Source organism: Mauremys reevesii, linkage group 22 (genome assembly GCF_016161935.1).
Source record: "Mauremys reevesii isolate NIE-2019 linkage group 22, ASM1616193v1, whole genome shotgun sequence".
In the NCBI taxonomy this organism is placed as follows: domain Eukaryota; kingdom Metazoa; phylum Chordata; order Testudines; family Geoemydidae; genus Mauremys; species Mauremys reevesii.
Window position 1 is genome coordinate 6,519,675 of NC_052644.1, and position 16,580 is coordinate 6,536,254.

Sequence of the window (16,580 nt, forward strand, 5' to 3'; positions counted from 1 at the left end):
CACGCGTTGCTCGGATCCGAGCTCCCGATTGGAGCGACCGGCTGCCAGTCAGGCTCAGACGGGGCGGGGCTTAGTTCAGCCTCTGCGCCGGCTCTTAAAGGGCCAGACGCACTCTCCGTAGCGGAGTGGTTCCGCCAGGCTCGGAGGGGTTCGGCGGGGCCAGGGACCCCCTGCCCCTTCCGCTCGCACCCGAGACCCCCCCCCAAGTCCCTCCTCCTGCATTCCCCTCCCCCACAGCACCCCAGAAACTCCCCCCACATTGCCCCTCCCCCACAGCACCCCAAAATACCCAACAGCCCCAAGATCACACAACCCCTCCCCAGCTCTCCCCTACACCTCTGCCAGGACCAGTACCCTGCACCCACCCCCAACTCTCCTATACACCCCAACTTCCCCCGTGCACCCAACTCTCCTCTATGCCCCAACTTCCCCCATGCACCCAACTCTCCTATACACCCCAACTTACCCCCATGCACCCAACTCGCCTATACACCCCAACTTCCCCTGTGCACCCAACTCTCCTCTATGCCCCAACTTCCCATGCACCCAACTCTCCTATACACCCCAACTTCCCCATGCACCCAACTCTCCTATACACCCCAACTTCCCCATGCACCCAACTCTCCTATGCCCCAACTTCCCCATGCACCCAACTCTCCTATACACCCCCATGCACCCAACTCTCCTATATGCCCCAACTTCCCTCCATGCACCCAACTCTCCTATACACCCCAACTTCCCCCCTGCACCCAACTCTCCTCTATGCCCCCCATGCACCCAACTCTCCTATACACCCCAACTTCCCCCGTGCACCCAACTCTCCTATACACCCCAACGTCCCCCCATGCACCCAACTCTCCTATACACCCCAACTCCCCCCGTGCACCCAACTCTCCTATACACCCCAACTTCCCCCCATGCACCCAACTCTCCTCTATGCCCCAACTTCCCCCCATGCACCCAACTCTCCTATACACCCCAACTTCCCCTGTGCACCCAACTCTCCTCTATGCCCCAACTTCCCCCCATGCACCCAACTCTCCTATACACCCCAACTTCCCCTGTGCACCCAATTCTCCTATACGCCCCAACTTCCCCCATGCACCCAACTCTCCTCTATGCCCCAACTTCCCCCATGCACCCAACTCTCCTATACACCCCAACTTCCCCCCATGCACCCAACTCTCCTCTATGCCCCAACTTCCCCCATGCACCCAACTCTCCTATACACCCCAACTTCCCCTGTGCACCCAACTCTCCTATACACCCCAACTTACCCCCATGCACCCAACTCTCCTATATGCCCCAACTTCCCCCGTGCACCCAACTCTCCTATACGCCCCAACTTCCCCCATGCACCCAACTCTCCTATATGCCCCAACTTCCCCCGTGCACCCAACTCTCCTATACACCCCAACTTCCCCTGTGCACCCAACTCTCCTATACACCCCAACTTCCCCCGTGCACCCAACTCTCCTATACGCCCCAACTTCCCCCCATGCACCCAACTCTCCTATACACCCCAACTTCCCCTGTGCACCCAACTCTCCTATACACCCCAACTTCCCCCGTGCACCCAACTCTCCTATACACCCCAACTTCCCCTGTGCACCCAACTCTCCTATACACCCCAACTTCGCCCATGCACCCAACTCTCCTATACGCCCCAACTTCCCCCATGCACCCAACTCTCCTATACGCCCCAACTTCCCCCCATGCACCCAACTCGCCTATACACCCCAACTTCCCCTGTGCACCCAACTCTCCTATACACCCCAACTTCTCCCGTGCACCCAACTCTCCTATACGCCCCAACTTCCCCCATGCACCCAACTCTCCTATACGCCCCAACTTCCCCCCATGCACCCAACTCTCCTATACGCCCCAACTTCCCCCCATGCACCCAACTCTCCTATATACCCCAACTTCCCCCGTGCACCCAATTCTCCTGGTTCCCAGACCCTTCCCATGCACCCAACTCTCCTATACACCCCAACTTCCCCATGCACCCAACTCTCCTATACACCCAACTTCCCCATGCACCCAACTCTCCTATACACCCCCTGTGCACCCAACTCTCCTATACACCCCAACTTCCCCTGTGCACCCAACTCTCTTATACACCCCAACTTCCCCCGTGCACCCAACTCTCCTATACACCCCAACTTCCCCTGTGCACCCAACTCTCCTATACGCCCCAACTTCCCCCATGCACCCAACTCTCCTATACGCCCCAACTTCCCCTGTGCACCCAATTCTCCTGGTTCCCCCAAACCCTGTGCTCCATGAAGCTGCTGGCCAGCCCTGAGTAGACAGCACCCGCCATGTCTCTTCCCGGGGCCTCTGTAGGTGTGGCCTTACAGCCACGGGCCGTCCCCATTCCGAGGCACTGTGGGGTGTGCTGTTGCTTGGTGGACCTCGTATTCCCATGGAGCCAGCCTGCAGGGCATGCCGCAGAGGCCAGGAAAGAGGTTTTGGCCTCTCTGACCAGTTCAGTTCTTGTGATTCATGCACACAGAGGATGTATGTCCTGCAGGGCTCCAACTCCTGTTACCGAAATGCTGTGATTTAAATAAAGACGCCGCCATTAGATTTGTTTGAAAATGTTCTTTATTCAGCTTCCTCCTTGCAGCAGCAGCAGCAGGTCCTGCCACACCCTTATCTCTGACCATTATGAGGAAAGACGTTAGTATCTCAGGGCAGCAGAATCCTCAACAGCACTTGGGAGCAGACATTGCCTTGGCCCAAGAGCTACAAGGTCCAGCAGGGAGCAGCTGGCAGATGCTATCAGGAATCATTTCAAGAGATAGAATTACACTGATATGGGGGAACAAAACTAACCCCCAGGGAACACTGGGCCAAGTTCACCTCTGGTGATTCACGGCAGTTACACCAGAGAGGATTTAATGCAGTAACTCTTGTCCTTTCAAACAGGGAGAGGGAGAATGGAAGTAGGGAGGTTGGAAGAGAAAGACCAAACCTGGATCCTTTAATTAAAGGGTCTGGAGGAGATAAAGCCACTATCAACACATGGGGATAGGTTTATCCTTGGCGGATGTGATCGGCTGTATCTCAATTTCAAATGCAGCCTAGGGAACAGGCCCATGGTAGGAAGGGCAGATATTCTCTCCAGAAAGGGATTATATCTAGGAGGGCACCTCAGTGCTGCCTGCGAGTGTCGCTGGAGCGCAGCGAGCTCTCTGCCACATCGGGAGCCACAACAGCTACGGGTGGCCTTTGGAGAGGGGCGGGGATGTGCTTTCGGGTTCTGCAGGCTGCCACACACCCAACCCTGCCAGTGTCCCCAGCTGTGTAAGAGCCCTCAACTACAACAGGGATGCTGTCGTATGCAAGGCATGTGCTGCACGCTCCAGGCCTGGTCATGTCCACAGGACGATTCTGTCCGGCCCCTGAATACACAAACAAAATGGCGTCCTCCTGTGACCCTAGCAGCATCCTAATGCAAGAGGGCAAGGGGCTCTCTGCTGTTGGCTAGTGAGTCTCAACTGGCCTGACCCATTCAGTGTACCCCAACGTAATGTCATAACCTGCATCTAAACGGTATCATGTAAGAAAATCAATAGAAAGCTTAGGAGGATCCGGCCTTTTCCTGTAGCCATAATGTAAGGCCTTAAACCTAAGGCCTTTGTCTGGAGCCAGATTTCAAGAGCAGCAGCCATTAGCTAAGAAGCAGGAAGTCATAACCTCACATTCCATCTAAATTACATTAAAACAATGTAATATCAGGCTGTTAAGGACACCTGGATCATAGTCACTTTTAAAAACTAGCTGAATTTGATTCTACTGTTAAGGACACCCCCTTTCCACTATCACCAGGGAAAGCAACAGATCTTAAGATGGTTAAAGGAAACTTAGTTTGACAGCTTCTGTCTGGCAAGAAATCACTGATCAATAGTTGTGGTTGTGAAATTCTCATTTCTTTATTGTTTTGTCACTATGGTCCCCACTTCCCTATTGTTCGTTTGTATGATCTCTGTCTGTTTCTTTGATTGTTTCTATCGGTTACATAATTAATTTTGCTGGGTGTAAATGAATTAAGGTGGTGGCGTAGGATTGGTTAGAGAATTTTGTTACACGGTGTTAGGATTGGTTAGTAAAATTTTAGTATAATGATTGGTTAAGGAATAACTAAGCAGACCTCAAGTTTCACTATATAAACTGGGGTCCAAAAGGAAGCTCTTTGGGAACCAACTCCAGGACACAGCCCCAAGAACAGAGCTGCCAGATCTCAACACTCTGCCACTGACACGGTGCAGAAGCTGGAGTTCCCCCAGATGGACCTGATCCTGACTGACCAGCAGGGAAAAGTTCATCTGTCTTACTGGGAGTGGTGAGCACTGTATGTGTAGCATGGGCAGTCTGTTTTGGTGATTGTTAATAAACAGAGGTTAAGTGGGATATTAGTGTGTTAAGGTTCTTTCACTGGTAAAAGACCCCATAAACCCGCAAAAGATTAAGTTTGGAGCCAATGGGTGTTTGCCCGGAGCCTGGAGGGAATGGGTGTTTGCCCGGAGGGAATGGGTGTCTAAATTGACAGGGTTACGCCTGAGTCCCAGAGTGTAAGAGTGGGTGCCCTAGAGTGTAAGGTTACACCTGAGCCCACAGAAGGGTGAGGGTGGTGCCTAAATTGAGAGGGTTACGCCTTGAGCCCTAGGAACTGGGTAAAGGTGGGTGCCCCTAGAGTGTGTGAGTAACAGAGAATTTTGTGTGGGTAACAAGCTAATATCACACTGATCATTACTATTCTTGTGCGGTGTGAGCACCGGGGACCAATTCAAAATTACAAACATAGTGGAAATTATGTTCTTACAGTAAGTCCGCCAGGCAGGGCTGGAGTTACCCCACCCTAGACAAAGAAATATGGTTCTGGTTCTGCCCCCTTGAAGGTACCTTTCAAGATCCATTAAGAGGCAATGGGAATGCATTTACAGAAACGGCAAACAAAGCCATCAAGCTAACAAGGGGAGGAGATCACCAGTCAGCATCACAGCAGCGGAGGGAGACTGCAGGAACAAATCATTTTGCATTTTAATGAACACCAGCGAGAAGGAAACCTGCCTGGAACTTCCTTCACCTGGAGACTCCATGTCTCCTCCCTCACAGCTTGAATGAACTTTACTCTTGTGTAGGGATCAGCTTCCGAAGAATCCATTTCAAAGCTTCACTGGGCTCTAAAAGAGAGGGACAACAACCCCCTCCCCCACAAGTTATCTTTCACCTCAGCTGACAAAGGAACTTTGTGGGGGTGATCAGCCATCTTGCTGGAGATGTGGTAAGGATCTTACCTTGAACCAGGACTGTGGTTTTGTTCTGTCTTAGTCTCTCGAAAGTGTCTTTCACTTTTATGATGCTCGTGACCATTTCGAACTCTGCCCTTCATACCTGAACTCGCTTCACGTCCTATCTTATTTTTAATTGAAACCAGCCCAGTGCTGGGTTTGAACCGAATGATAGCGAACTCCTGTTACAGTGCTAAATTGTGCAGTTTGTCTCTTTAGAGGAGCAAATGAAACAAATTATTCCTCTGATTAGTCCAGGAGAGGGCTGGACACTGCAGAACACAGGGTTTGGGGAACAATCAGGACTAGGTGGTGCTGGGGTCACCTTGCCCGGTATAACCAAAAAGCTGGTGGATACCAGAGTGTGGCTGGGGTGTAACAAGCAGGCTGCTGGTATCAGAGTTGCTGGTCCAAGGTTACTTATCATACAGACACTCGGTGCATGCTTATGTGCTGGCTGGGAGCATCCAGACAGGGAGCTGCACCAGCAGAGCAATTTAAGGCACCCAGGGTTGCAGGGCAGGCAGTGACTCAGTCCTCGCCGGTCTGGATTGCACCCCATTGTGACACTTCTGCACAGCATGACCTCACATGGATAGGGAATGTGGGGTCATGCTGTGCAGAGGATGCTATTTTGCATCCCTGGCTGAATATGTCCCGGCACATCATTGGAGGTTTGCCTGGCACTGGATCCAGCTGGAGACTCCAGGCTCCCCATAGTAAATGGAATTAGAGAATTTGTTATGGGTTTCACCCCCTCCCCCCAGCACATAGATTCTCTTCTGCCAACAAACAGCCGCAGCAGCAGCTCCAGGATCTCCAATGACCCCTCACTCCTTTGCCGCCAAAGAACAGCAATAACCCCTGGCTGCTAAAAATGCTGGTGCCTGGCTTCACAACTCTCTTGGGGCGATCTGCCTCTGGGGCAGAGGGCTAGTCCCAACCCAGCTCTGCCCATGACTGCTGGGGGTGTCACGCTGCCACCCCCTGTGGTCCTGGGAGTCTTGCAACAGCTGATTTTCATAGATTTGAACACCGGAAGGAAGCATATGGCCATCTAATCTGACCTACTGCAGGGCAGTCTGTAGGATTTCACCTTTATTCCTGTACCAAGTCCTTAACTTCGGGTTGAAGTGGAGCCCAACGTTGACTTTAACATTGCAAGGGATGGAGAATCGATTATGCCCCTTGGGAAGTCGTTCTGGTGGTTAATTACCCTGGCTTTAAAAAAGGGCTTTATTCCTAATCAGAACGTGTTTCACTTTTGCTTCCAGCCACTGGATCTCCTTATATCTTTGTCCTGCAGATTAAACCATCTTCGACTATCAAAATTTCTCTCCCCACGTACTTAAGTCACCTCTTGACCTTCTCAATAAACCATGCTATTAATGATGGAGTTTAAACCATATTTGTTCTATAACTGTCACGCTGAGCTGTTCAAGGTTCTGGTGATGCTGTGGACTTAAAAAAAACCCAACCTAGACGGCAGGGTTTTATTTATAATATTTCATTCCCACACAGATGGTGCAACAGGTGTCTCCTGCCAATAAACTTCTAAAATCAGAACTGCACTTTGAAGTTTTGTACCTAGATATTAACGAAGCAAACAGCTTTGTAATTATGTGGTCCCTGCAGCTCACGCAGGCTTAGGATTCTCTGCTCTTGTTTAGTAAAACCAAGTGAGTTTTTAGCCCAGGTGGCTGCGACCCCTGTACTGAGCCACTTGGGGGTAGGAGAGCAGGGAGTGGTGAGTGAGATGGTGAGACGGGGAGAGAGGTGGGGACTATTGAGGGAACCTAGTAGAAATATCAATAATAATGCAGAAAAGGCAGACCCCATGTTCAGTCAGTGTTTCTGTTCTGTATCCAGGGGGGAAACAGATGATACAGTCTCATTTCACTCGTATCTCTGGAGGGTGTTAAAGCAGCAGCTACTAGAATTAGGCATTTTTAAATCAAAAAGTCCAGATAACTTACATCCAAGAGTTTTAAAAGAGCTGGCTGAGGAGCTCCCTGGAGCAGTAAGGTGGATTTGCAGTGAGTCTTGGCACACTGAGGAAGTTCCAGGAGATTGGAATAAAGTGAATCTTGTGCCAATATTTAGAAAGGGCAAATGGGGTGACCTGGGTAATTATAGGCCTGTCAACCTGACATTGATCCTGAGCAAGATAATGGACCAGCTGATGCAGGACTTAGTTAATGAAGGACTAAAGGAGGGTGATATAATCAGTGTCAATCAGCAGGGGATATGGAAAATAGAGCCTGTCAAACTAACATGATATCATTTAGGCCTGCTATGGGTGGGGATCATCTCCCCTCACTCCCCTGCACTGGGCATGGTGGGAGAGGCATCTCCCCTCTCTTTCCCCCTCTTCCACACCCTCCTTGCTCTCCTCCTCGTCAGGGGCAGGTATCTGCTGGGCTGGAGCCACCTGGGGTCCCCCCGACTGCTCCGACCCAGTGGCTGGTGTGTGGCTGTGGATCCATGTCAGGGGACAACATGAATTAAAAGCCCCCCTGGGGGGAGCGGCAGGTGTGTAGAGTTGCGAGGGCCTGGGGCCACCCCACCCTGTAACAATCCCCTCCTCAGGGCCCCCAAACTCTTTCACTGAGGGCTCTGAGGAAAGGAGGTGACCATCATAGAATCATAGAATCATAGAATTCAAGATCAGAAGGGACCATTATGATCATCTAGTCTGACCTCCTGCAAGATGCAGGCCACATAAGCCGATCCACCCACTCCTTAGCAAGTGAACCCTGCCCCATGCTTCGGAGGAAGGCGAAAAACCTCCAGGGCCATAGCCAATCTTCCCTGGAGGAAAATTCCTTCCCGACCCCAAATATGGCGGTCAGCTGAACCCCGAGCATGCGGGCAAGACTCTCCAGCCAAACCCTCTAGAAAAGGTTATATCATACCAGGCACATAATTGACCTATTGACTAAGCCCGTTATCCTATCATACCATCCCCTCCATAAACTTATCTAGCTTAATCTTAAAGTCATGGAGGTCCTTCGCCCCCACTGTTTCCCTCGGTAGACTGTTCCAGTATTGCACTCCCCTGATGGTTAGAAACCTTCGTCTAATTTCAAGCCTGAATTTCCTGACTGACAGTTTATATCCGTTCGTCCTCGTGTCCACATTAGCACTGAGCTGAAATAATTCTTCTCCTTCCCTGGTATTTATACCTCTGATATATTTAAAGAGTGTAATCATATCTCCTCTCATCCTTCTTTTGGTTAAGGAAAACAAACCGAGCTCCTCAAGTCTCCTTTCATACGAAAGGCCTTCCATTCCTCGGATCATTCTAGTGGCCCTTCTTTGTACCTGTTCTAGTTTGAATTCATCCTTCTTAAACATGGGAGACCAAAACTGCACACAATACTCCAAATGAGGTCTCACCAGCGCCTTATATAACGGGACTAGCACCTCCTTATCCCTACTAGAAATACCTCGCCTAATGCAACCCAAGACCGCATTAGCTTTTTTAACGGCCACATCACATTGCCTACTCATAGTCATCTTGCGATCAACCAGGACTCCTAGGTCCTTCTCCTCCTCCGTTACTTCCAACTGGTGCGTCCCAGCTTATAACTAAAGTTCTTGTTAGACATCCCTAAATGCATAACCTTACACTTCTCACTATTGAATTTCATCCTGTTACTAATACTCCAGTTTACAAGGTCATCTAAATCTCCTGGAGAATATCCCGATCCTCTTCCGAATTGACAATACCCCCCAACTTGGTGTCATCCGCAAACTTTATCAGCCCACTCCTACTCTTGGTTCCCAGGTCAGCAATAAATAGATTGAATAAAATCGGACCCAAAACCGAGCCTTGAGGAACTCCACTGGTAACCCCCCTCCAACCGGACAGTTCCCCCTTCAATACTACCCTCTGCAGTCTCCCCTTTAACCAGCTCCTTATCCACCTCTGGATTTTCACTTCGATCCCCATCTTTTCCAATTTAACCAGTAATTCTTCATGCGGTACCGTATCAAACGCCTTACTGAAATCCAGATATATGAGATCCACCGCATTTCCCTTGTCTAAAGAATCTGTTACTCTCTCAAAGAAGGAGATCAAGTTGGTTTGGCACGATCTACCTTTCGTAAATCCATGCTGTAATCTATCCCAGTTGCCATCGGCCTCATGCTCCGGAACCACTCTCTCTTTTATGATTTTTTCCATGACTTTGCATACTACAGATGTTAGACTAACAGGCCTATAATTTCCCGGGTCACTTTTTTCCCCCTTCTTGAATATAGGAACTACATTAGCTAATCTCCAGTCAGTCGGTACAATCCCCAAATTTAGGGATTTATTAAAGATTATCGCTAACGGGCTAGCAATATCCCTCGCCAATTCCCTTAATATTCTAGGATGAAGATTATCCGGGCCCCCCGATTTACTTCCGTTAAGCTGTTCCAGTTTGGCTTCTACCTCAGCTACCGTAATGTCTACCCCCATATCTTCATTCCCATCGGTCCCTCTATCACTATTCCTTAGCCCTTCATTAGCCTCATTAAAGACCGAGGCAAAGTATTCGTTCAGATATTGTGCCATTCCAAGATTATCCCTAATCTCCACTCCATTTAAAGTTTTAAGCGGTCCCACTTCTTCTTTCTTGGTTTTCTTCCTATTTATATGGATAAAAACCGGTTGCTATTGGTTTTAATCCCCTTCGCTAGATCCATCTCCACTCGTCGCTTTGCCTTTCTCACAGCTTCCCTGCACCCTCTGACCTCAATAAGGTAGGTTTCCTTGCTGATCCCTCCCATTTTCCACTCCTGGTATGCTTTCTGCTTTTTCTTAATGACCCCTCTAAGACGCTTGCTCATCCAGCTCGGTCTAAAACTGCTACCTACGAGCCGTTTCCCTTCTCGGGATACATGCCTCTGACAACTCCTGCAACTTCAACTTGAAGTAACCCCAGGCGTCATCTGCCCTTAGATCCCTAAATATGTTAGCCCAGTCCACTTCCCTAACTAGTTGCCTTAATTTAGTAAGATTAGCCCTTTTGAAATCATACACCCTAGTCTCAGATGCACTATTGATTATCCTCCCATTTATTTGGAAACGAATTAGCTCATGATCACTCGAGCCAAGGTTGTCCCCTACAACAATGTCCTCAACAAGGTCCTCGTTACTCACCAAAATCAAATCTAAAATGGCATCCCCCCTCGTCGGTTCAGCAACCACTTGATGAAGGAATTCATTAGCTATCACGTCTAGGAAAAGCTGAGCCCTATTATTATTACTAGCATTTGTTTCCCAATCTATATCCGGGAAGTTAAAGTCCCCCATGATCAAGCAGTTCCTATTAGTGTTTACCTCCTTAAAAACATTAAAGAGCTCTCTATCCATCTCTAAGCTAGATCCCGGCGGTCTATAGCACACCCCAATCACTATCCCGGATGAGGCTCTGGTAGTTTTCTTCCCCAATGTGACCATTGCCCAAACAGACTCTGTACTGTCCATTGCAGCGCTAGTTATCTCATTACATTTTACCTCATTATTGATATACAGTGCTACTCCCCCACCTTTACCTTTGCATCGGTCTTTCCTAAACAGCACATACCCTTCCATACCTGTACTCCAGTCATGGCTACCGTTCCACCATGTTTCTGTTATTCCTACGATATCCGGTTTCAATTCCCGGACCAGGAGCTCCAGTTCCTCCATTTTGTTACCTAAGCTTCTCGCATTGGTGAACAAACATCCTAATTTTTCCTGTTGGGCTCCTCTCACTCTTTTCACCCAACTCGGTAGGGACACAGTACTTCCAGTATGACTTGTAGATCTAGTATCCGTCCCCCCCCTCTTCCTTACACGTAACTGCCCCCCTCTGGCTATATCTGTTATCTTGTTGTCCTCACTCCCAATGTGAAAATTTGGCGAGAGCACTAGGACCTCTCGACCGTCTCCCCAGTGTCTAGTTTAAAGCTCTTTTAATCAGATGAGCCAGCCTCCCTCCTAGAAGTCTACTTCCTTCCCTACTTAGGTGGAGCCCATCCCTTGAGAACAGTTGTCTGTCCCCAAAAGCCTCCCAGTGCCCATACATCCCAAAGCCCTCCTTGTAACACCACTCCCTCAGCCAACTATTAATCATCACGATCCTCTCACCCCTTTGGCGCCCTTCCCTAGGGACAGGTAGAATCCCACTGAAGATCACCTGAGCCTCAATTTCCTTGAGCGTCTTACCCAACCTGGCATAGTCTCCCTTGATCCTCTCTAGTGAGAATCTAGCCGTGTCATTCGTTCCCACATGAAGGATGATCAAAGGGTTCTTACCCGCTCCTCTTAGGATCCTTTTCAACCTCAGGTCCACATCCCGTATTTTAGCACCCGGTAGACAGCACACCCTTCTGTTCTCCGGATCGGCCCTGGTCACAGGCCTGTCCAACCTTCGCAGTATGGAATCCCCAATCACGTAGACCTGCCTTTGCCTGGGGACAGCATGGTCCTCTAACCTATCCCCCTTTCCCCCTGGTTGCAAGCTCCTTCCATTCCTATCATCCCTTGTGGTTCCCCTTAAGCCATCCTGTATCTTCCCTGGGCCCAAACTTGGTGCTACTTCCATCGACTCCTCCCCTTTATCTATGGGACTGGCCGCTCGCCTCTTTTTCTTTGGCCTCTCACTGTCAGTTACCACTTGCTGTACCCCTTCCTCATTCTCCAAACCTTCAAACCTGTTCCATGCTCCCCCCTTCTCTCTGCCGTGTCTGTCCAGGCTGTGTAGGGCAGGGGCGTCTCTTGTGATGGTTGGGCAGTGCCTTGTGATCTGGTTGGGGGTTCACGGGGGAGGTCCTGTCGCTTTAAGAGCTGCCCAGGCAGCGTGAGGCTGGGGGCTCCATTGGGGGCAGTTGGAACCTGCCTGCAACGGGCAGTTACGACCCCTCCTGCGCTAGAGGGAGGTGGTGCGTGGGGACCAGCAGACTGCAGGGGCTGGGTAAGGGGGCAAGAGCTGGGGTCAGGCCTAGCACCCATCACCCTCAATCCTGATGGAGGGGCCCAGACAGGGTGCAGGGACACCCGCTTTGGGACTATCCCTGCCACCGGCTGGATCGCTGGGCCTTCCGCCAGGGCCGCACACGGGCACACGCCGCCCGCCTGCCGCAGGACGGGAGCGTCGCAAAGTGAATTCACTCCAGGCTCCCAATGCCCTCATGCCAGCGAGCAGGGACGGCGCAAGCGTGGGTGCAAAGGGAACAGGCAGCGGGTGCCCGGCAAATTCACCCCAACCTCCAGAATCAATCACTTGAGGGGCCCTGAGGGGTGATGTGGGCACAGACACCAGGCCCCATGGGCAAACCCAGAGCGCCTGACTCTGCTCGGGCACCGCCCCTCAGCAACACCTGAGTGAGGGTGCGGGATCTGCGCTCGAAGGGGTCTGGGTGGCTACTGGGCGAGAGTGTTGTGGAGCCGGGGATTGACCTGAGCAAGGCCGGTTGCTATGTGAGTTGATGTCCGGTCCTGAATCAAAGGAGCTGCCCGTTACCATGCGGGATCCCTGGGGAGTGGCGGGGGCTGAGCCCATGGGCAGGCGCAGGGAGCGAGTTGATGGGACCGAGGAAGGAAGGGGGGTATTGAGGACACCTGCTGCCGTGTCCACCTGCCCTCAGGGGTGTCGAAGGAGCTGTCTGTCCTGGGGCCAGGCACGTTCTCAAAACTAAGTACCCGCACGAGGAAATAAGGAAACAGATCAACAGAGCCAGACGTGTACCCAGAAGTCTCCTACTGCAAGACAAACCCAAGAAAGAAACCAACAGGACTCCACTGGCCATCACATATAGTCCCCAGCTAAAACCCCTCCAACACATCATCAGGGATCTACAACCCATCCTGGACAATGATCCCACACTTCCACAGGCCTTGGGTGGCAGGCCAGTCCTCGCCCACAGACAACCTGCCAACCTAAAGCATATTCTCACCAGTAACTGCACACCGCACCATAGTAACTCTAGCTCAGGAACCAACCCATGCAACAAACCTCGATGCCAACTCTGCCCTCATATCTACACCAGCGACACCATCACAGGACCTAACCAGATCAGCCACACTATCACCGGTTCATTCACCTGCACGTCCACCAATGTAATATACGCCATCATATGCCAGCAATGCCCCTCTGCTATGTACATCGGCCAAACTGGACAGTCTCTACGGAAAAGGATAAATGGACACAAATCAGATATTAGGAATGGCAATATACAAAAACCTGTAGGAGAACACTTCAACCTCCCTGGCCACACTATAGCAGATTTTAAGGTGGCCATCCTGCAGCAAAAAAACTTCAGGACCAGACTTCAGAGAGAAACTGCTGAGCTTCAGTTCATCTGCAAATTTGACACCATCAGCTCAGGATTAAACAAAGACTGTGAATGGCTTGCCAATTACAGAACCAGTTTCTCCTCCCTTGGTTTTCACACCTCAACTGCTAGAACAGGGCCTCATCCTCCCTGATTGAACTAACCTCGTTATCTCTAGCTTGCTTCTTGCTTGCTTATATATACCTGCCCCTGGAAATTTCCACTACTTGCATCCGACGAAGTGGGTATTCACCCACGAAAGCTCATGCTGCAAAACGTCTGTTAGTCTATAAGGTGCCACAGGATTCTTTGCTGCTTTTACAGATCCAGACTAACATGGCTACCCCTCTGATACTTGGCACGGTGACTGGACTCTCCTGCATGACTGACCCCAATTCGGAGCGTCCCCCTGAGGCTGATCTCGTTCCTGGAAGCTCTGGAGCCTGGTTCCGTGGCTGGGATCCTGAATTCTTGATGGCTGGGCCGGAGGCCGACCCCAGAGCGACGCCTGTGTCCCTGGGGCACTGCATGGGCAGGGTAGGTCGGCTGCTGACCAGGACGACGGGAATGGGGATGGGTCCCTGCTCTGGAGTGTTGCAGTAGTACCCCGTGGGCTCCTTCATGGCAGGGGAGAGGCTGGAGCTGCGGCCAGCGCCCCGGGAGCTGCTGGGAGGGGAACAGCATTTCCAGGGGTTGTTTCCCCCCTGGACCTGGTGCCGGAGCCGGGCTGGTTGCCCTGGAGTCTGGAGGGCTCTGCTACAGACAGGAGAAGACCAGCATGAGCCATGTGACCCTCTCCTGGCCTGGCCTCCCAAAGTCATCACACACACGGGCCCTTTGGATGGGAACGACCACCCCTGGCTCCTCTGGGGCGGTGACGGCACCATCCATCTCTCTCCCTGAGACAATGTCCCCACCCCATTAAACTCCTCTTGATGGCGCTGTCTCCCTGCTGCCCCCCGCCCCCCAGGTCTAACAGGAGCCTGGGCTCTGTCCCCTCATCCCTGCAGGTTTCCAGGAGCTGTACTAGGCCCAGCAGCTCTGCGACGTTGCCTTGGTGGCTGCAGGACGGCGCTTCCCCTCTCAGTCACAGGTGGGTTTCTGCTCCGCGCTCCCCCTTGCTAGAAGGAGCTGGGCAGGAGAGCCAGACACCCCGTGTGAGCTCTGGGGCAGCAGGGGCTATTTGCCTGGGAAGGTGACACTGACTGGCCTGGTGCAGAGAGCCCAGAGCAGCACAGGGGCAGGGCCCAAGGGTTCTGCAGGGATTGCTTCACCCGGAGCAGAAATGCAGCCACCTCTGGGGTGGAGGGCAGCAGCTGACGGGTGCAAAGCACTCGGCCCTGCCACGCAGATTGTCCCTGTGTCTTTGGCTAAAATGTTCCCTCTGACGCCTGGGATCTGTGATATCTGTGCAAGGCAGACAAGGGGCTTTAAGCTTTTAAAGCAAAATTTTGCTTCTGAAAAGTACCTGCCATGCTGGCCCTGTGGGGCCCCAGGAATTCTGGCTCTTTGCTGGCGAGATCTGCCCCATTTCCAAGGGAAAATGTGGAGCGTTTCCCCCCATCTGCCCGTGCCACAAACTGCACTGGGGTCGGAGAGCGAAGCTGGTTCCTGCTGGCTGGTGCCTGTGCAGCCCACACCTGGTCAGGGCCTTGGATGTCTCCCAAGAGAACCTGGTTCCTTGCAGTACGGCAGACGCCCTGCTCTCCACAGCCCCTGGGCTTTCCTTTGACCGTCTCCCATCCAAACAGTGACATTCGCTGAGACTGGTCCCGACCTGCTGTATGGGATGCCGCTCCCAGAATGACTCCATAGGGCTCTCCTGGTGCCGCCTGGGCCAGGGGTGCATCGGGATCACGGCGCTGATCACGGCGCTGTGGCTGGGGAGATAAGGGAACGCTGGTGTATTTTTGTGGGATGATTTGAACCCATCACACTACACACTAGATGGCCCTTTATCCCCACCCCACAGCCACACCCCGGCTGCCCCGGTGGGATTGCAGGCTCTCCGGGGGATGCCATGCCTGCCGGCATGTGCGGTGACCAGCACGTGGAGGCTCTGGATGGTGCCATGCCAGGAGCCGGTTGAGCTGCCCTCACCTCCCTCCCTGCAGGCTGGTGTTGGGCTCGGTCAGCCCTTACTTACGGGACCAGATGGCCTCCACGGACTCCCAGGGTGGGGAGGTTCAGCTGCAGGATGTGTCGCCCTCCATCCGCCAGAGCATCCTGCACTATCTGTACACGGAGGAGCTGGCGCTGACGGCCGAGTGCGCCCAGGAGCTGTTCGTCACGGCCAGCAGGCTTCAGATCCCCCCACTCCTGGAGATGGTTGGCAGGTGACACAGACCTGTGGTGACCAAGGGTGGGGTGGGGGAGCTATGGCGAGGGGCTGGGTGTATTCCCTGGCTACTAGGAAACGCACCAGAGCCAGACCGTAATCGGTTCCGTGAACCTGCCACATAAGCACGAAGGGTCTCTGCGGCCGCACGGCTGGGGGCCATGAGGAGTTGGAAATGGGACCGACGGGACCCAAAGCAACTAGCGATTCTGGGGTCCTACTTGACACACCTCAAAGGGGCCTGGCTCGGAACGTGCCCTCTGAGAATCAGGCCCGTAACAGGTTCCAAACTGGGACCCCAGTCACCTGGGAAACCCCGGCCATCAACCTCCAGCTCCCCCGGCGGAGCCCTCACATCAGCAGCGCTTTGCTGGCCTCTGGGGAAAGAGGCAGGGGGGGCTCATCCCAGCACTGAGTGGGACAGGTGTGCGCACCCCACAACCTGCCCCCGCGGAGACTCACCCTGCTGTTACACCTAGGAGTGGGCTCAGGCAGCCAGGGAGGGGGAAGTATCTTGCAGTGCCGGGGCAGATGCAGCAGGTTTAAAACAAACACAAGGAAGTATTTCTGCAGCCAATGCCCAGTCAACCTGTGGAACTCACTGCCAGGGGATGTTATGCCAAAAGCATAAC

The 16,580-nt window shown here is 52.4% G+C and overlaps 1 protein-coding gene across 1 annotated transcript; it reads left to right on the forward strand.

Annotated features, from left to right (window-relative positions):
• Nucleotides 1-12,227: 12,227 nt before the first annotated feature.
• LOC120388124 lies at nt 12,228-15,950 on the forward strand. Its single transcript, XM_039509733.1, has 4 exons — nt 12,228-12,437; nt 13,935-14,147; nt 14,621-14,703; nt 15,725-15,950. The coding sequence occupies exons 1-4, from the start codon at nt 12,303-12,305 to the stop codon at nt 15,948-15,950; spliced, it is 657 nt and encodes a 218-aa protein (XP_039365667.1). The 5' UTR covers nt 12,228-12,302.
• Nucleotides 15,951-16,580: the final 630 nt, after the last annotated feature.